This window comes from Cavia porcellus, unplaced genomic scaffold, assembly GCF_034190915.1.
Source record: "Cavia porcellus strain 051 isolate PalLab524CR breed Dunkin Hartley unplaced genomic scaffold, mCavPor4.1 scaffold_10, whole genome shotgun sequence".
NCBI lineage: Eukaryota > Metazoa > Chordata > Mammalia > Rodentia > Caviidae > Cavia > Cavia porcellus.
This window is the reverse complement of record NW_026947493.1, coordinates 23,537,743-23,560,244: the sequence shown is the minus strand read 5'-3', so window position 1 is coordinate 23,560,244 and position 22,502 is coordinate 23,537,743. Positions and strand designations below refer to the sequence as shown.

At 33.7% G+C, this 22,502-nt stretch overlaps 1 protein-coding gene across 1 annotated transcript in view; it reads right to left on the bottom strand.

Annotated features, from left to right (window-relative positions):
* Stt3b (STT3 oligosaccharyltransferase complex catalytic subunit B) overlaps positions 1–22,502 on the bottom strand; it is a 97,671-nt gene that overhangs the window by 58,172 nt on the left and 16,997 nt on the right. The window contains exons 2-3 of the mRNA XM_063257087.1: positions 4,425–4,533; positions 1,337–1,624 (exon numbers count right to left, since the gene is read on the bottom strand). Coding sequence (XP_063113157.1) covers positions 1,337–1,624; positions 4,425–4,533 — 397 coding nt within the window. The remainder of the gene's footprint in view (positions 1–1,336; positions 1,625–4,424; positions 4,534–22,502) is intronic.

Below are 22,502 nucleotides of genomic sequence, written 5' to 3'. Positions count from 1 at the left end.
TTTCTGTTACCTAATTTCCCACAAACAGGGTATTTTGTTTTTAAAATTACAGAATACGATTAACCTGACTTAATAGAGAACTACTAATTTACATAGTAACTACTAATTTACATAGTAACCAAGTTATTCAGACTTTCAATTCAAAGTAATGCCACATTTGCTTCCAGTTATTTTAAAAAATTCGTGTGTTGAAGTTCTTTTAACACTACTTCCTCAGTATCGTCTATCTTTAAATAAAAACCCAACTATTTGTGAAGTTGTGATAGGAAAGACATCCTTTTCTTTAAACTTTGATCATATGCAGGCATAAACAAAGAACATGGTTTGTAACATTTAAAATTTACAAAAATGATTTACTGTATTACACTTTTTTCTGCAACTTACTTTTCTACTTAACATGTATGACGGAGACCTATCTACTTTTATATGTACTATTTGTATCATTTAAAATTTTGATTAAAAGCCATTAAACAAGTTCCAAATTTTAAGCCTCCTCCCCAGCTACACACAAAGAATGAGAAGAATTTTATTTAAAGCATTTTTGAAGGCTATAATAGTGATGGCAACATTCTACTGCTTTTCCTCATCTTTATCTCTAAGGTACTTTTTTTCTCTTTTAAACTCAAAATCAAGAGACAGTCTCTACTCATCATATTATAACACTCTCTTCTGGAATTTCAGGCCACAGCAAAAATACTCACTAGCCAAGTAGTTTTACAGAAAATTAAATTAATTATTACAGAAAAAATCATGTTGCATTCACTTAGTTACCTAAAAATATACTTAATATATTAAAAAAAAATCAACACGTGGAAGTTTTTGGTCAGTTTCCGTCACTGCAAAAGTAAAAAGCTGTAATAACAAATGAAAAGCTTTGAGTTGAAGCCAACACAAAGTACTATAATATAAACAGGAAAAACCATACTAAGTTAAAATATCTTGGCAATAACAAAATAATGCTAGTTTCTGAAACAGATTTTAAAACACTGAGCCATCAAATCAACTTTCCTAATAACTATTTTGTAATACTTTCCCCAAAGCAAACAAAACCTTCCCAAATTGTTTGACAGCCCCCTTTTCAGAACTATGACTTGTCATCACATGCAGTCAGGCATAAGATTATTCTGAAAATTAAAATTTATGTCTACACATTAATTTACTAACCAGAGAGAAAAAAAAGTGCCTGTCATGTATTTTAAAAAATGTTATTATTATTATTTAATAAACTTATTATTAAATTTATGAATAATGTGATCTCTGTATGCAATTATAATTAATAAAAGCATTGCAATGGGAAGGTTATGGACATTCATGGTAACACAACACTGTTACTTACCCACAAGTAGTATGTGAACTGAAGTGCAAAAATAGCAATGCCTTCATTATCAAAGGATCCAGCTACTGATCGAGATATATAACCTGGTACAATAGCAATAAAACAAGCAGCTAAAAGTCCTGCTCCTTGGTTCCAAAGTTCTCTGGTAAGCAGGAAAGTAGATATAGATGTAAGGCCGCTAAAAGTTGGTGCAAGGAAAACACATACGTCTCTTATGTGTACTGTTATATTCAATGTATTTAAAATCCAATGGATAAGGCCAGCTGTTATCATCAACCCTGGATAAACCTAGGAAGGAAAAAAGTGAAAAATAATTACATATAAAGTGAGGTACCCCAAAACAATAACATTAGTTCTCAAATTTATTATTATGTATTGTTCACAGTAAAAAAGAAATAGAAAAAAAAAAAGACACCAAGTAATTTTCCTTTTTTTGGGTGGACACAAAACAAGCTCAGAGCCTTTGTACTGACCTACAACCCTAGATCCCTTTTTGAGACAGGGTCTTGTTATGCAATTCAGGCTGCTTTCAAATTTGCAATGATCCTTCTGCCTCAGCCTCCCAAGTGCAGGGATTACAGGCATGTACTACCATGCCTGGCTTTTTTTTTGAGACTGGTCTCACTAAACTGCCTTAGGGGGGCTTGAATTTGCAATTGTCATGCCTCTACCTCTCAGAGTAATGGGATTATACGTGTGCACCAACATGCTAATTCTAATTCCCATTAATTCTTCTTATGCCTACAAGAATTTAAAAATAATTCAAAGGCTTCTGAGACTCCTAAAAGGTAAGTTTTAATATCACAAAGTATTTATGGATGGAAGGGAAATACTAAACTAGAGGTGGTTGGTAACCAGTCATACTCTTAAGTGGTAAATATGGCACTATTTTAAAGCTATTCCTCAGTTATTAAAACTGCAAATCAATCCTAAATTTATCATCATATTACATTCCATTTATCTTATTTATTATTAACTATTCATTGCCTACCCTCAAAAAGATAACTTCCAGAATAAAAAGAATTTTTTTATCTGCATCAAGAACAGTAAATGGCACATTCAACATAAAAAGAATTCATACAATAAAAAGATTAAGGGAAAAAAGATAAAGGATAATTTATCTTCACTCTTAAAAAATAAAACCTTTGTTCCATTTCATATTCAGTATGGGGTCCTACTGTATGATTCTAATAGTGAAAGAAAATGGAAATGAATTTTAAAATACCTCTCAGGATAAGTTAACATATTTATATAATATTGTAAATGGAGCTTACACACACACACACACACACACACACACACACACACAAGCAAAAGAATGAATAATACTGGAAAAAAGAATCCCAAAACAAACCCCAACAGCAAAAATGATGTATACTAAAATTGAGAAAATTCAAAGTTAGGTACTGATGCCTACAACAGAAAGGAAGGGGGCAAAACCCCAACAAATCAGGCCCGATACCTTAAGAACTGGAGACTATGAGGATTTCATCCGACGCAGGGATCATAGAGAGTTAAGTTTTAGCACAAAGCCACATATTGTTCCTGGTATTAAATTAGACAAATTCTACTCATTCATTAAGGGAGGCAATGTACTTGCCTCAGCAGCACAGATACTAAAGGAAGCAGTAAGGAGCTTTGCCTCCCTTCCAAAGCTTTGAGTAGAAACAAAATCCTAAAATAGAAGAAACTAATTGAAATGTGTGAATGGAGGTTCCCAATTAATAATATTACATGTAAGAAACCTCAAACTGAGCAATAACCTGTAGAAACTTTCCAAAAGGAAGAAAAGAAAAAGACCAGAACTTTCCTAAATCCAATGAAAAACTTTGAGGGCTCCAACAAAGACAAATGAGAAAATTACAGAGATACTATAGTCCCAAATCCTAGGACACGAAGGAGTCTTCCTCAGCAAAAAACAAACCAACCAAACAAACAAACAAACAAACAGGCCTCCATTGAGCATGACTTTAAGATAAAAAGTTGTAAGCATGCAAGGAAGCGAATTATAGTCATCAATAATAATACAGTCAGGTATATAAGATTAGCATCATAAGAGTAAAAGGTAATAGCTGACTACCACGCCCAATACCATTTTAACACTTCTCTAATTCACCATTAATGGTCTTTAAGAAGACCGTCTTGACTACTGTGTCTTTATGTACTTCAGGACAAGAGTCTCCAGATTAGAAATACAATCTGTTACTACCATAGGAGAGATTCTTCTAAACCAGCAGCAACATGTACAAAATGTGAATATATCCTAAGCCACAAATCAACTCTCAATAAATTTTGAAGTATAAAAACTGTAGAGAATTTCCTTAAATACTGAATCATAATATATGAAGCACCAAAAAAAGATAACTATGAAACCCTCTTAAAAGTTAAATACAACTATAAATAAACTCACAAATCTGGGGAAATTGTAACAGAATGATGAGAATTATATAAAACTTACAGAATGTTGTTAATGTGAAAGTTACCACTTTAAAATGCATGCATTAGTTACAAAGAAAGATTGACAATTATTTAGCAAATCACCTCAAAAAGTTAGAAAAAGTATCAAAATAAAATGGAAGAGAAAAAAAATCAATGTAATTAAAACAAAAACAAACAAAAAAAGATAATAAAGCTAAAGGTTTCTTTAAGAAATATCAAATATAGATTTATGCCTTATTGTTTAACCTCAAAATTATATGCCAAATTCATCTTGAATTATATTCTATACTCAGGTACCTAGAATAATTTAAAGGAGATTGAGACCTGAAAAATTATGAAGTTCTATCCCTTCCTAAAAAATTTTTTAAAACCAAATTGTTGTAGAACAAAGCAATAACAAAATCTGAACTTCAGATATGTGTATTACTTGAATTACTATCCCATCTCTCCTACTTGCCAGAAAGAGTAGCTAGAGTGACACAACCCCAAACAGGCTTGTGTGTGATTCAGGAAGGTGAAAACCGAAGAAACATCAGAAAAGAACTTCAGCCACAGAAAATGCACTAATGAACTATACAAATCTTTCAAGAAATGCTTACCAATGAATGATTTATATAATGAATAATAAAATAACTGTTAATATACTTACAGTACCACCCACTATTCTTCCTAGTGGATACCATGCTCTTTCATCAAACCAATTTAAAAATTCATAGAATCCGTGAGAGGCAAGATGATGTGTTGATCTATAGTTAAACCTACAAGAAAAGAGAATTGAGAAAAATTATAAAACTGCTAACCAAAATAGCTTTTTAAAATTAAATTCTGTGAACACAGAAATGTATCTTGCACAATACTTGTTCCTCAAGTTTACATAAATAACAGATAAAATAATTTAAAAATATCAAAGGAATGTGCTTATGCTCCTAATTAATAATATCCCTTATCGGCTAAAATAATGCTTAAAACAACATTCTGCCATCCTCTTGTGATTCAGAATAAACAGCTGTAATTTGAGTGAAAAAAGCAATTAAGAGTCCACAGAATTCACACATAATCAGAGCAAGTTCATGACTGTCAAAAGAACCTCTGACAGAAGATAGTATCAAAATGGAAGAAGGAATATATGTGACATTGTGAAATGTCCAAAACCCTGAAAATTATATAAAGAAAAACTATAGTATCTCTGAAAGTACCAACAGTATAAACCGTAATATCTCTGTAGAGCAAAAATCTATATGGCCATAAAGAAAAATTATATTTAATCTTTAAGACAAGAGACAAATGAGAAGAAATGAATCAAAGGCCAAAATGCAAGCAGAAAAAAAAAAAGTAAAACACCAAGGGAAGTTCCAGGAATATTCTATGTTCAGTATAAAGTAGCTGAAGGGTCATACATGGAGGCATACATTTATAATCCCAGCACTCAAGTGGCTGAGGCAGGAGAAACATAGCAAAGTTTAAGGTTAACCAGAACTACATAGTGAGACCCTATGTCAAAAAAATAAAAAAGCAACTATAGGGACCAAAAGAAAACCCTAGAACAATCCTCAAGGCAAAGTCATTTTAAAAAAAGACAGGCAAATGGACCACTTCTCTCAATTATTGCCAAGAAGGAAAGCATCTCAAATGTAGCAAATGAGGTAAGAGGCAGAACTATGCTGGACACAGATGTACAGGAAATTTTCATACCCAAATTCAGTTTCATACATCCTTCCCAACAGTCAAAACTCTCCACTCAACAACAACTATGTAGCTCCTGGACAGATTTTTCTACAACCAAAAATTAAGCATTTAAGCATCACAAATGCTAAGCAACAAAGTCAGCCAAAGAATACAGCAAACAAACATAAGATTATCTTTATTTAAAGACCTATGAAAGTCAAAACCGCCTGAGAGAAAGTTCTGAAAGTTAAGAATATTGGTTTTGGAATCATAGAGCCTGGGCTTGAATCTTAGTTCTTTCTATACTTACTTATATTGAGCAAGTTACTTTATGCTCTATGTACTCTAGCTGTTTCATCTGTAACACACAAATAATAGTACTTGCAGCATAAGGTAGCTCTGAGTAAACACATAGTGACTCTGGAACACTTACAGGCTACTACTATTAACAAAACAGACTTATGATAAAGCATCCATAAGAAATTCTAAATGGCAAAATGATTGTTGAGCTATAAAAATCAAAGATAAGATGCGTAATATAGTAGGCAAAAGAGCAAATTTTAACAAAATAGAAAGTATTATGAAAAGTTAGATTAACTAAAACCTGGAAGTTCTTATACTCATTTCAAAATAATCATTAAAGGACACAGAAGATTGGAGGCATGCAGGATATGTGTGTGTGTGTGTGTCTTATGGGAGTCTTTCCCATGAGAAAAAAAATACTGTCACTTCTACGTGGTGAGTGTATACTAGGATAAAGTATAATTTAAAATCAAAGAAATAAAAGACACTTTTATAAAGGATTAAACATCATATTTGTCGGTGGGAAATACCAGACACTATAAAGCACTGCAGTAACATATTTTTAAAATTTCTGAGTGAAAAAGATTTTTAAAATCAGAATTTTAAAGTAAAACCTCTTTAGCAACAAAATGGATGCCTAAGTTATTGCTAAAAATGCTCACCCACCAAATAAGTATTCATATGAGCTGAATTTAAAAAAAGAACTACCTATTCAAATGCCAGAAACAAAGTATTTATTGTACTCACAAGCCAGGACTATGCAAAGGCTGTGCAGTAACAGGAGATAGAAGAAAACAATACATTCACCACATGACACTATTTTTTTCTCATGGGAAAAAAGACTCCCATAAAAACAAACAAACAAATAAATAAACTAAGCCAATTTTTGTGATATATCATGCAAAGTAGAGTCTAAATTTATAAGGAAGTCCCTAGCATGAAAACTGCCATTGAAAACAAGACTCAATCTTGATCAGCAATATAAATACCAAAATGCTCCAGAGATGTAGAGATGAGCTCATAAACAATTAAACCACACAGGGAAGAGACTCACCACCATAGGAAAATAAGTACAGAGTAATATTCCCTAAATAAGTTGAAGAAATCGTAAATCTAGGTGTTATCCTTGGGAAGTTCCTTCATTCTTTTATCTTACAAACAAATAGTAACAACCTGTCACTTCTAAATATCTCCAATACTTGTCTATTATTTTTCTACTTTGTTACTAGCATTCTAATCAAGCTTCCCTCTTTTAAAACAAAAACCACTGAATTAGTCTCTACTTAATTACCTTTCATTCACTGTGTCAAACTGATTTCCCAATTTGTGTACCGTCACACAAGTCCTTTCCAAATGCAAATGTGATCATACTGCAACTCTATTCAAATCATTCAAATGTTTCATATCTTAACATTAAAAAGCCTTGTATTCACAATAATCATTGAAATCACTCTTTGACAACTCTATAGGCTTATCTCTTACCCTACCTACCTCCCTACTTTCAATATACCCCATCTTTCAGTTCTCCAGATTCATCTCATTGCTTAGAATGCCACTCCTCCCCTGTACCTGGATTCACTGGTGTTAGCCTTTCAGCCTGATTAACCCTATCCTTCAAACTTCAGCACTTGGCACAGATGCAATTATAAATGTTTACTTGATCAGACACTCCACTCCGAGTAATACTAACCATCTAACTACAGACAAAACTGAACACCACATCTAAAATTATAGTTTACTCTCATGAATACCTCGGATTATTAAGCTTCTTAATTTTGTCAATAAGGCAATTGTGTGTCATTTTATTGTAGTTTTTAAATTTTTCATTTTCATGAAGCATGATGAATTTTTATTGTCCACCAAAATTTCTTCTGGTAAAGTGTATGAAGTCCTTTGTATTTTTTCAGTTGATATAAGTTTTTATATCTTGGGTACTATACTTTTGTCAGTTTTATTAGTGGTATCTTGCAATCTGTGGTTAACTTTTGTACTCAATTGTTTTTTTTTAAAAGAACAGAGATTTGTAACATATTTATCACTTTTTTCAGGCAAAAAGAAAAAAATATTGCTACTCAAAAGTTCTTAAGGACTTTCTATTTTCTTCTTTATAATGATTTATAGTTCAAATATGCCTAATCAGATCTTTACCTAAAAAGTGATTATGTATGATGAGCAATAGAGGTTCAATTTAAATTCTTTCCTCCTAACTGTTCTATCATTTACTGAAACAACTGTTTTTTCTCCTTCACTGTATAGTCTTTCTTCTATTATATTAAGGGCTCATTAATGTTTAAATATGTTCTGTATTCTACCTTCTATCCAAGTGATATTTGTGTGTATCCTTGCACCAACATTATGCTATGATTATTACTGTAACTTTAAAGTAAACCTTAATGTCAGGCAGAACATTTTTAATGGTGCCTTTAGTTTTATTCTTTTGTGTTTCCATATAAATTTTAAAGTGACTGTCATTTCACTGGAGGGAAAAAACCTTGTCAGTTGTGACTGTAATTCCATTATAGTGGCACTTTGGTTCACGAACTTAATTCTTTCCATAATGCTGTTCATGGAATTCATCCCATGATTCTGGCTGCAATTTTACAGGCAGCGGTACCAGTGTACTCTGCAAATTAATATGGACAGAATTAACACCCTTATTATGTGGATACATCCAATTCATGAAAACATTTTATCTCTTGTTTATTTAAAGTTCTATAGTATCTATCCAGAAGTGTTTTATTTCACTTTAGAAACCATAAACATCTTTGCTTAGATTTCATTCTATCTTTGCACTATTTTTAAATTTTACATTCTGACAAAAATCTAATTTTCATCTTAATTATAACCAGAAGCCTTTCGTGTTCACTAATTCTATTTCATTACATTATTTTAAACTTCAAAAATGAGAATTAGTACCCCTCCTTATGTGTTGGACAAGTGTCTCAATGACTACATGACAAACCCAGTATCTAAAGCCTTCTTTGTAAGGAGTATCATTCTGTTCTTATCATCCCTAATAACTGCCTATCTGTTCAACTACAAAAACATATTTAAAGAAATATATAATATCAAACACAGGTAAAAGTCTATTTTATTCAAAATAAGTTTGAAATAATTAACAAGATATACAATATGAATAAGCTCTTGGATTTTAAACTTTTTAAAGGAGCACAATCTTTTTACCAAGCAAAATCATTACGAACTCAAAAGACAACAGAAATCTAAGGTCAAACTTAAAATTTGTATAAATTTTGACACCTAAGTCTCAAATAGCAATAGTTTTGTTTTGTTTTCTTTGTTGTTAAATAACATTCAATTAAAGAACAGAAATATTTAGTCTTAAAATCTGTTGACAAATGACAATATAAATTGCTTGTATTCCTCCTTATAATCATATAGATATACCTTAAAGTACAAAATCTAAATTTACATCACAAATTTCTTACAGCTTAATTATTACACAAAAGATAGTCTGATTATTTTCATTTATGTAAATTCACAGGATAAGTTAGCAGCAGCACTAAAACTCCAAAGTAAATACAAAGAGCATTTGGACTGACCAAAAGCCTATTCTACTAACAGGAAATAACTAAAAGTTGAATGTATTTATCAATCACACCCTCTTTTCTGTGCAATTTTAGCACTGTCTTTCTCAACTCATTGTGCTCTCTACACAGAAACCTGACACGGTCATGCTTTTTATTCTTTCTTCATGCAATAACTCAGACCTAAAACTAATTGTTGCTGAAGAGGTCTTGTCTGATACTCTATACCCTCACCCACTACTTTAATATGTAGGTTCAAAACATCATGTTGAAACATCTATTCTAGGTGCAGCTCACAATGCAGTATCTTTTATTTCCCCCGGTACAGGGGACCGAACTCACCACCTCACGCTTGCCAGTCAAGTGGTTGTACCCAACACCACAATGCATTATCTTTTCTTAGTGACTTCTGTATTTTGGAGATATCTTACAGTTTTTAGCATTTTATTTAAAATACTCAATGTTTATTACGGTCTGGGTACACCATTGTTTGTCAATAACCACATTTTTGTGTTCTAGTCTCTTTTCATTAAACTCAAGCCATTGTGTACACAAAAGCAGACTTCAATTTTGGCATGTCTTTACTATGGTTTTTAAAACATTTAAATAGCAGGGTGATGGTTCGTACTTAAACCACTGAAAACTAATGTACCTGGGTGATATATCCATGAAATTTCATTGTAATATTAGCTCTACCTTTCTATACAATTAACTTTTCCATAAAAATGTGTCCACAGAACTTTCTATCTATATACATGTGTGTATGTATTTGCAATAAATTTATGACTTACAAAATTATATACATGAGTAATATAATACACATATTTGCCAACTTACGGAAAATTACAGACATACACTGTCTCACACACTCATGAATTATAATTTTCCTCAAGAAAAACTGGATAACATTAAAAGTTGGGAGTCACCAGAATAAAAATGAAAACAAAACACAAGTAATAAGACAATATATATCCCAAAAGAGCCTAAAATAATTGAGATCTTATTCAAGACCTGTGATTTTAAAGAAACTTTCAGTATTTTTAACTACAATAAAAGATTTTAAAACAAGTAACAAAAATTGATAATTGAGCATCAGTAAAAAAGATCTATGAAATTCATTAAGATCTTTTATCTATTTCTAGCTTGATATTTTCATAAAAATAAAAAATAAGTAAATGGCTCCTCCAAATTTTCTCAATCTGCATCTCTAGAATTACTCTACAATAATGGGAGACATACTTACTTGAAAAAGACCAGGTAAACTTATCTTTGTTTCTAAAAGTGATATATAAATAGCTATACTGCTTCTCAATACAAGTGAACTGCTTAAGGACCTGGAGCTAAAAGAGTAAACAAGTTGTTTTTAAATTTGATAAAGGAAGAGAAATACCCATATTACAAATTAAAAAAAATAAAGACTGGGATATGTACAGTCCAAAGTTCTAACCCTCGTACAACAAAAATAAGTTTTTAAACACCTACCTTTATGAAGAAGAAAATCTAACAGTAAAAATGTCTGTCACCACTGAGTACTAAATGCAACAAAAGGAATAGACAGGATGGGAAAATATTTTCACAAAGAACTGCTCCTTCATTTTATAATTCTATGAAGTATAACAAGAAATAGGAATTTCTATTTGATTTGGAAGTTGATCAGTTGACCTTTTAATATACATGTTATGCAGAATTCAAAAACCTATCTTAGTAGCAAGCAAAGTACCAATTCTAAGAAAAAGTGAGGAGCAGGGGAAACAAAGCCAGAAAGAAAATAAGCAAGCTTGGCAGGCAGAAAGAAGGGAAAAAAAGGTGGCAAGCAGGCTGGCAAGTAAAAAGTTTGTCTATTTTTTCCACTGTCAATTATTGCAACATGTTTCAAAAGACATACAACTTTATTAATTAGCACCACAACCATTTATTGTTATTTGATTTGAACAAAAGTGTAACTACTGATTCTTCCATTTTGTCAAGTACCTTCTAATTATATAGGAATTTTATGTATGTTTCTTTCTTTATTGAATTTAAAAAATCATCCCCCATTCCTTTAAACAGCTGGTTTACTTACAGACAAATGAGATAATTACTCACATATCCACATTTAATAAATAAAAGAAATAAAATCCACGTAAGACTTATCTTTTCCTGTCTTAGGTCATTTTCCCCTTCTTTCCAAAGGGGGGAAAATGTCAAAAATTTGTCAGAGGAAGTAATTTGCAGCTTCTTTTGGCTTTCTCATATTATTCAAGTAATGTCTTAAGTATAAGTGGCAATCTCCACCTGAGTGAAGAAATGGAAACTCACCTTCTCCTTTACATCTAATTCATTATCTCACTCTTTGCTAGCATTGCTTTTGGTCTTCCATGAGAGAAGAGGCATCCTACTCCTTCAGACCCAATTAAGTAGCAAAAACTGCAGAATGAAACCTCAAGCAGCAGCCCCACCTTTTAAAAAGATGCTGGGTTTATGGAAAAGATCTATTTTTGTAACTTCAGAGTTTTATACTCCATCATAAAGAATTCTATTACTAAGTTAATGCGTAAGTCTACGGCTAAATTATATGAAATCTTGACTCTATCCTAAGAGACACCACCTGAACACCTAAATTCCAAATGATGCATACCCTCACCCAAAGCAAGCACCTCAAAGTTTGCACTGTAATTTCTGTCCCTGAAACTGACCTCTTTCCATTTGTCTATTTAGTACTGCCTCTTGTTCTACATGCTTTAGGATTAGTGTGAGAGTCCTGATTTTTTTTTTTTTTCCCTTTCTGGTACAATTATCTTACAATATACATTCATACTTTCCGGACTAGTTTACTACATTTTATAGTTTCTAAAAATTTTCATGCAGGAAATAGAAATTCTCAAAGGTTTCATAAGACACTATGAATAACAAGCTATCACATTTGCTCTTTTTTAGAGAAAGCACAGTACCTCCACACCAACACTGTGAATTATACCTTCAGCAGGAGCCCTAGTGATTTATGCAAGGACATAAGGACACGTGTGTGACATACTTTCCCCTCTGTAAAATAGGATGACTGTACAGTACAAGACAAAAAGAGAATTAGTGTAACTGAATCTCATTTTAAAGAAAAAATATACAAAGAACCAGAACACTGCTTTTCTTATAACTGCTAATGTCCCTAAGTACCTTGGATGGACATATTTTCCACAATCATATATATAGATTTTTCTTAGTCACTATGTTCCAAATATTAATGTCAAGGCTTGCTCATCCACTTCACTGCCATGGTATCTCTCCTCTCTTCCTTTGCTCATTTCCTGAACTTTAACTACAACATGATTCCCAAGGATACAATTCCTTTCCTAAATTCTAAATCCATATATTGAACAGCTTGCTTAGATCTGTCTCCACAGGCACCTCAAGCTCAATATAACCTGTAACTGAATGTATTATTTACTCTGCCATCCACCATTAAAACTGCTCTCTATTCTAGTTAAAATGTTGCCATTATTCCAAGTATTTATTTAGGGGTAATCTCAGAATTCTTCATTTTATAAGCCCATCTTGTAAACTTCCCCAATTCAAGCCTTCTTCAGATTTCATGCAGACTATCTTAACATGCCTCCTTACAGGATTCCCAGCTTCCAGTATTCTTCTATTACCTTTACTATATACACTACACAACCGAATTTCCTCTCTAAAATGATACTGACCCTTCAATTGTTTCACTAAATCTATAGGATAAAGCCTTAATATTTCTAAGATGCTATTTTCTGTCCCTACCCTGAAATGGCCCTGGCCTACTTTTTAACTTCATATTCTTCAACTTCTGTTTTTTCCTTAATTTATGCTGTTAATGCATTTTCTTACTTCTATATATTTCAGCAAACTGTGTTACTGAAAAGCAAACCCTTCTCCTGTAACCTTTCATACCTACCTTTCAAGTGTTACCTCAAAAGACACATCTTCCTAAGGCTTATGTATCTTTTCAAATAAAAGTTGGCAACGCTTACACTTTCATTTTTACCTTGCTCTTTAGTCTCTTATTTTCAAAGCAATATACTAAATGCTATTTACAATTGATTCGACTTCATCTATCTCCTACAGAAACTGTATTAAAGGTCCTTGAGAACAGGAACTCCTAATTTAGGAACTCCTAATTTATATGACTATTTAACATTTAATGAGCATTTATTATGTGCTATATGCTGTTTTAAGTACCTTTATTTCTACTAGCTCATTTAAATCAATATGACAACTTTCAGAAATTGGTATTTGATTTATAGATGTGAAGACAAAAGCATAGAGATTAATTTGTTCAAGATCATGAAAATAATGAAAAGCAAAGTCAGAAGTCTATCGCACGTAATATAGTCTCTAGGGAAATATGAATAAATTAATCATCTAATCTCCAACATCAAGCATAGTACCTGCTATAAAGTTCCAATAAATATTTCTAAAGTTTCTCTAGAATATTCTATATATAATCTTATTTTAAAACTTTTTTTTTCATGACTCTTCCCTGAGAAAACTGATTTAGTACTAGGGTAAGGTCATAAACTGTGCAAAATGTTTGACATTTTGGCATCCCTGTTCTACTAAGTTGAATATTTTTCTGTAGAAGTACACTATTCACAAAGAGAGTAGTAAAAATAGTATAACTATAGCTCAGGGGTAGAGCACTTGCCTAGCACTTTCCTCCCTCAATATAACTCATTCAACTGAATTTTATTTAGAGAACAATCAACACTCCACACTTTATTCAATGTTGTTTGGATCCTTCTTAGTTCAGGTCTCTAGAGTGTCTCATTAGTACTACATTACTCACAAAAGTATTTAGTATTGGCAGGTATGTGGCTCAGTAACACAGCACTTGGTTAGTGTACACAGGTCCTGGGTTCAATACCCAATGTGGCCAAAAAAATTTTTTTCAGTATTATAATATATAGGAATTTAAAATATTTGCTGTAGCCAAATACATTTCTGTTCCATTCTTTAGGAAACAACACTGAAGTGGGGCACTGTTACACAGGCTTACTCAGGAGGCTGGGGCAGGAGGCGATCTTGTAACCAGGAGCTCAAGACCAGCATGGGCAACATAATGCAATCGCATCTCAAAACAAAACAAAATAAAATCCTTTAAAAGAAACAAGTATGAATATGCATTTAAAAGGCCAGGGATATAGCTCAGTGGCTCAGTGCCTGCCTGGCAAGCGTTAAAGCCATGAATTCAATCTCTAGTACCAAAAAAAAACCCAAAATAAAGAACACCTAATTTTAAAAAAAAGTATCATTCTGAATAAGCACTTAATTTTTAATATTATCCATTTTAGCACTTGATCTAGCCATCCCTATCCTAACACTATCTACCTACCACATTATCCTTTAACTGTACCCTGACCATAGGGATCTTACTTTTGTTGCTTTAATATACTAATCTTTCTCTTCAGAGTCCTCCTTTTAACTCAGATCTTCACATGCCTAACTACTACTTGTCAATTTTCTGGTCTTAACTGAAACACCACCTCAAAAAGCCTTGTTTTATTTTCATATCTATAACAGTAGCCCCATAGCCACATCTGCTTTAAAGATACACCATACAGTGCGAGGTCACAAGTTCATCTCCAGTACACACCCCCCCCCCAAATCCAAAATATCAGATCCTAGTATTTAACCAAAAAAAAAAAAAAAAAAAAGATACATCATACATTGGCAAGTATTTTACCAATTTTTTTAGCTTTAATCATTAAGTAAGCTTATCTTAATTTATCCATCTGTTTATCGCCTTGGAAAATAAGCTGCATTGTAACTGAGACCTTGCATATGTCCCAAATGTGTGATACTGTGCCTGGCACATAGATAGCACACAATGAATGTTATTAAAATACCTAAATGTTAAAGAGTATGGGCAGTACTGCTGTTCTACTACAGTTTTGATAAACAAAATCCATAAAAACCAATGTTTTTTAGAATTTTAACAACTACAAGACATCTTAATTTATTACCTTCTTGTTCCACAAAAGACATTTAATAACACCACAGTCATACAGAAAAAACTTTAAAAATAAATTTTAAAAATACATAAACAAATCAAGAGTCAATAAGACACAATAATGTAAATATTCTGGGAGGACTACTAAATGTTTGAGCCTAGCCTGGGCAACCTACCAACTTAGCCAGACTCTGTCTAAAAATAAAAGAAAAAGCAAAAGACAGAAAATATGAAACAGGGTGATAGATCTTTTGCAAGTAGAAAGGGAATCAGGAAATGGAGGGAGAGGGAAAGGGGACATAAAAAGAATTAAGATCTCCTCACAATGTAGTAATCATTATGCATTGCAAACCTATTCTAAATAAAAAAATGTCTAAAGTAAAAAGCATTTTTTAAAAATAAAGAAAATGGCTAGAGATAGACCTCAGTGCTAGGGTTCTGGCTTTAACTTCCAATATAACAAAAACAAACAGAAAAGTTGTAAGATGAGTTTGAAAGTTATCTGACGTATTTCTAGCAATCAGAGCCAGTGAGAAGAGACAGAAGTGCAGAATTCTAGACAGAATTAGAACTATAATTTTCTCAATTAAGTTTTGATTAAAAGTATGCCAATATTTGTACTTAACTGCAATAGAAGACATCAAAATTCAGTGTCTCTATCATAAATTTTGTTAAAACATGAAGTTTGTCATGACTTTTTTTTTAAGCAAGCATCATGGTCTTCTTTTTTCATAAGTTTTACATCTAGGTACCAAGTCAAGGATTATGATGTAACTGAAATAAGAGCCAATGCAGAATAGATAGCAAGACACAGGATATGCAAGCTCTCAGTTTTTTATTCTGGCATTTGTAAACACCTTGTCAAGAAGTTTTTATTTCCTGCAAGACTGATGTAACTGAGAAAAACTATATTCTGACCAGAAATTCCTAACAAATATCAGATATGGGCGTGTAGCTTAGGGATAAAGTACTTGCCTAGCATGCACAAGACTTTGATTTTCAGCATCACTAAATAATTGAAAATTCAGGCATGCTGAAAGGTGTATTTTTTTCCTCATTATTCTTATACTTGTGTCTGGGATGATTTGAAACACAGAAGCAGAGGCCAAGTCAGTGGAACTCAATAATTGATGTAGTTCTACAACCAAAGGGTGGGGAGGGGGGGGACAAAAGTAAAAACAATGAAGAAAGAAATAATAAACAATCAAATACACTTTGACAGTAAGACAAACATTCAACACAGAATAATTTCTTATTAACCTTATAGTAGGTTTCTACAACGCTGGCACAACAGCAGCTAGCAACGTAAACATCTCATAAATAGACAAAGGAGGGGTTTGCCTTTGAATGAGGATCTCTGAGATTCTAATTAAAATGAGAACAACTTTCTCTTACCAGAAAAGTATGAAAGTGGTGCAGAACTTCAAAACTGCTTATTCCCATACATGTGTCACAAAAGGAGGCAACTATCTGAAGAACAAATTAAGATGCACCAGCACTGAAAAACCTGCTGAGTTACTATCTTCATTGATTTTAGAGAAGCTATACTCTGAGAAACTGCTGAGGCAGTTGTGGGGAACCCAAACTTTATTTCCTTTTCAAGTATTTAACCTAGCTTTATACCACTTAAAAGTTAATTTTATTTTCATTAGGGAAAACGAAATAAAAATCAAGAAATAGTATTAGTTATACAAAATGTTACATAATCACCTGGTACTTTTTCAAATGTCTCTAGTGTTTAGAAGGGTTTTTTTTAACCAAATGTAGAACAATGCAGTCTCGTTTCTTATCTCAAAAATTAAAAAGTGGCAGGAAGAAATTCAGAAGAACATACGATTAATAGTTTCCATTTGCTTAAGGAAAGAAAGTAATCACATATAGTTTAAAAATCCGTTTTTAAATTTTGGCTTACAAATACAACATCGTGCTATCCCAAACTGTGGTTAGCAATATTATAATTAGAGCAGGATTATATTACCAACACTTAAACAGGCATCTTTTATGAATTCTAAAAAACAAGAAGCTAAACCATGCCAAGAAAAATACAAAGCATACTATAATAATGCAATTTTTTTTTCTTGAAAATGCAACCATAAAATACAGGTATTAACCTATGACTAAATTATAGTTCTCAAATAACTTTTCACCTCAGAACTAATAAAGCTGGGCATTCTACATGTGAGTTGCATTTCTAAGAACTAAAGGAAAATTTGGTCTCTGACCCTACATAGCCTACTGTCTCTAACAGTCCTGTAGCATGAACAGAAACGAGCAAATATAATCAAGCAGAAAAAGAGAACACATGAGGTACTAAAGACACTTAATGCATTGGTGTTTTCTTTTTTCATTTAAAAATCTGAAATATAATTTACATGCATTACAATTCACAGATCTTACATATTTGATTGAGTTTTGATAACTGTGTACATTAACATCACTTAACTATCAGCTGAAATCATTGCTCCAAAAAGTTCCCACATGCATCTTTCTAGTCATTCTCCCCTTCCCAAACACTTTCACTTCTTTTACCATATATTTCTTTGCATGTAATGGAATCATAATTATGATATATGTCTGGCGTCTTACACTTAAAATTTTTGAGATTTACTCATACAGCAGGCATTCCTTTTTTATTGTAGAGTAGTATTCCTTCTTTATGACCACTATAATTCATTACTTTTTCTATAGGGCACTTGGGTTGTTTCCAGCTGACATAATAAATATTAAGAGCCTGTATATTCTAAGAAAATATGAATGAACATTATTGTAAAGATCTTCTTTAAGAATGTGTTTTGATTTCTTTGGGTCCACATTTTCCAATTTCATTCTTAGGTTACAGAATAGATAATTATTCTGAAAATATTAAACAGTTCTCTGGAGAAGTGACCATTCATACTCCCACCAGCAATATCCAACAGCTTCAATTCCTCCATAGCACATTTTGTTTTTAAGGTCTCATCTCACCATCCTGGGTGCTAGAGACACTAGGAAGTAGGACACCTGTTCTCATAAAGCTCAACATCTAAAGGGCTCATTCATAAAAGCTGTCTACAACTGATATTCATCTTAACCCTGGTTAATTCTTGACCAAAAAGGCAGAAAAAGATAAATGTTCAGAAAAAGGCAAGCACACATAAAGGGCTAAAACATGTACATAGTCTATTTTCATAATGCTAACAGAAAAGCTAAGACAAGTCTTGTGATAGAACTATGCTTTAAAAAAATCAGAGAGCATGCTAGCTTTCAGTTACTGTAACAACACCCAAACTAACTAACAAGAGTCTTACTTTGCCTCATGGCTTTAGTCCATGGTGGGTGGAACTTACTGCTTTTAGGCTAGAGGTAGAGGGCAGCATACATGGCAGTAGTGTATAGCAGAGCAAACCTGTTTCCCTCATGGCAGTCAACCAGGAGAAAAAGGGGACAAATTCCTACTATTCCAAGGGAATAGCTCTAATAACCAGAAGACTTCCCCCCTCCAACTATTAAAACTTCCATTACTACTTCCTGAAAGTGGAAAGTTGGGGAATGAGTCTTTAAAACATTGGCCTTTGGGGGGATGGTTATGATACAAACTATAGCACTCTACATCTGGCTCTAAAAAGTGCATGATCATCTTACAATATGATCTGCACCTGGTACTTCCCTGCATCCCCAAAATTTTAACTGTTCTATCATGGCTCAAAAGCCTAAGTTTAAAGTCTCTTTCAAAACTCAAAGCAAACTCACAAACTTGGTTATGAATCTCTTAATTAAAAAACAAATTACCATATTTCCCCCAAAATAAGACTGGTCTTATATCAAGTTTTGCTCTTGACACAACAGCGGTTATTTTCAGGGAATGTCTTATTTTTTCCATGTGCAACAATCTACGTTTATTCACATACAATAATCTGTATTTATTCATCTATGTATCTAAAAAATCTGTATTTATTCAAATACCATCAAGTCATCTTCTTCTGAAACATCGTAACTCTCCACACCAAAATTCCAGCTGGAATTTCTTGTGGCTCCATTTCCTGTAGAATAACTCATCCCAGTTTCTCATGTCTGCAAAAGAGTTCTCCTTAAATGAACACTTCTTGTCCATATAACCTGCTTGCAATGCAGTGCCAACACAGCTGTCCAGGATTTTATCCCACGAATATTTTACCCAAATCAAGAACTTTCTTGCAAGTCAAGCTTCACAAAATTTCCATTAAATCAAGTGTTAACTAAGACTTACAAGGCAGCAGTGACAACAAAAATGATGACAGTTAAAGAATGATGGCCCACACAAAAGTGATGAAAAACTGCCAACACCAAAATTTAGAAAATGTTTTTGTTTCACACAAGTGCATTAAGCATATCCATTACAACACACGATTCATATTAGACGTAACATTTGTTGTTCACCGTCAAGTGAACATGTTCATTGTCAAGTGCACATGTCAAGTACTCTGGCCACGCAGTAGTAAGCCTCATAGGTGTTGACCTTTTGTCCAAAGGCGCCTATTTGGTATTTAACAAATGTTTAATTATAATTTGTATTATCCTTTAAGTATTAGTGTCAATTTTACTTACATTGAATTATGTGTTATTTTATAATTCAATGTCCATTGTGTGTCACAATGGATGGACTAAATGCAAAATGCATCCATTTGGCTGATGGATGACCTTAACTGGGGCTCATTTTGGGGATGAGGCTTATATTATGAACATTTTGAAAACTCATGCTAGAACTGACTTTCTGGTTAGTCTTATTTTCAGAAAATACAGCTCAAGACACAATAGCAAAAAATAAACATTCCCATAATAAAAGGGAAGAATAGGGGATAGAGAGAAGGGACCAGACCAAAATAAGACTTATCTCTCCTTGTTGGATAAACATAAATTCCTAAGTCTCTATTTCTAGCATCTAAATATTAAATTCTAAATTTCTATCTCCAGCTGTCCATGTTCCTGTCTTTTTGCTGTCTCCACTCTCACACCAAGTTTCAGGGACTCTAATTCTACCACATACTGCCTAGCCTCGCAGGTCTTCCTCTGAAATCTTGATGGAAGCCTCCATAACCTCATTAACTCTTGCTTTCTGCACGTCTGCAAAACCAGCATCATCGTGGACATGTATGACACCAAAGACAACCACCAATGCTAGCTATACTCGGACCTACCCTGGATCATAGGTGCAGCTGTCTGAGGGTCTGCATGGCTTAAGTTGTCCAAGTTGGGCAAGGAACCTGGGGCTTTCTTCTCAAAAGACTTTGAAGAAAATTTTCATTTTTATACTGGTTAACCTGTGAAGGCTATGGCCTAAAGAATTTCTGATTGCTGCCAGTCATCCTTCCTCCAGCTTCGGAGGAAATTTGACTCCTTTTTAACAGTGATAATGGCTTACAGTTGTACCCCCTTACATGAAAGGTGCTTCTTGCCTGACCAAACTGCAAATGTGCCAGATCTTTCCATTCTGTTCTTCTGTGCTCCTGAGTCTCAGTGTAAATTTGGCTAGAACATCTGCAAATACCCAGGTTGCTGCTTTGAACACCCTGGCAGATAAACTTGAAACATTCTACCTCTCATAAAGTATCAGGCCATGGACAAAATGTCTCCAAATTCTTGGTTCTAATGTAACTCCAATTCCAATAGAACCCTTACTTCCATCTGAAATTTTATCAGCCTGGCCTTTACTGTCCCCATTGTTATCAGCATTCTGATTTTGAGGGCCCACAAGAATTGCTCAGTAAGCTCTGCTTATAGCTTTCTAGGTTTTCTCTAGTTTACTCTTCTGAACTTTTCCATACTCTTCCTATGAACCAATTTCAAAGGGGTCAATAACATATAGTGACAGCAATGATTCCATTTCCCAGTACCTCTTTTCAAGACATTCCTCAATGTAGTCAAGTTGGCAATCAAAATTATCATAGACAGCAATATACGAAGCACACATTTTAAAAGACTGAGTAAATCATGAAAAAATACTTATATTCAATTAAATCTTATCATATGCACTCATCATACCACCTGCCTTTTAATTTTTATTATTTATTGGTGGTGCTGGGGATCCAAACCAGGGCCTTCTGCATGGAAGGCAAGGACTCTTCCAGTGAGCCCCAATATTCCTTTTATAGCATGTGCTGTTCTTAACATGTTGCAAGTCTCTCTTCTCCACTTGACTAGCATGCCTAGTTGGTCCACACCATTGTATTCACAGCACCTAGCATATAAGAGACACTCAAACTATTGCCTAAGAAATAAGACAGGACATAGTTTAGCTAGCACTTCTGTTCAAGATTTCACAAGACTGTAATCAAGGTGTCAATCAGAGTTTAGCTCCCTGGGAGAAAATTTCTATGCTCACTTAGGATTGGAAGAATTGATTTCCTTGAGCATAGGACTGAATGTCCTAGTTTCTTACTGACTTTTAGTGATGACAACATATATTGTAGGCAGAGGTTACAAGGAGAACAATTATATATAGGACACAAAATTTATAAATTACTTTATGATGGTCATTCATAGTTATATACAAGAAAGAGCAAGAGTTAAATACAAGAAAGAGCAGGAAATCTGTTAATAGCATGAAAGACATAGAAAACCCAGCCACGGGCCTGGATCCCACAGCAATGTCGTGCACTAGTTCAGCTGAAGACCTAGAGCCCAGGATAATACCCGCCATCAGTACAACTGGAGGCCTATAGTCACGACGATTCATGCAAGTCTACCTTACAGATCTGCACTGGGAAGGCCCATAGATCAACAGTGGAAGCTACAAAATCTATGCTAGCAGGGTGAAGGATCTGTGCCAGTAGGTTGAGGGTTCTACATTGAAGTCAAGGAAGCAACACTCAAAATAACCCCCAAAAGTACCACAGCCATCCTGCAGTGACAATGAGGTCCTGAGCTCCTCTGATGATGACAACAGCCAAGTACATTTCAGGAAGGCAGTGTGAAAAACTTCTGGAAATTAAACAGCACACATCTTCCCCTCTGGAGCTAGGAAGCAATACTCAAAATAAAGACTAAAGCTCCCCCAAAGTGAACGCAATCATTCTCAGGAACAAGGTCCTAAGCTCTTCCAATAACAGCCAAGTTCATATCAGGGAACCAGCATGACAAGCTTCTCCAGGAGAATCAATGGCTCCAAACACCACCAACAGTTAGGCGACCCCACAAGGCTATGTTCTTCCTTTCCACATCTCTTTCATGTGGGCAACTCTCCTCAGGTGGGCCATCTACACTCCGCACTACACAGATGTAATTCTGCTGGTATTAAGTTGGC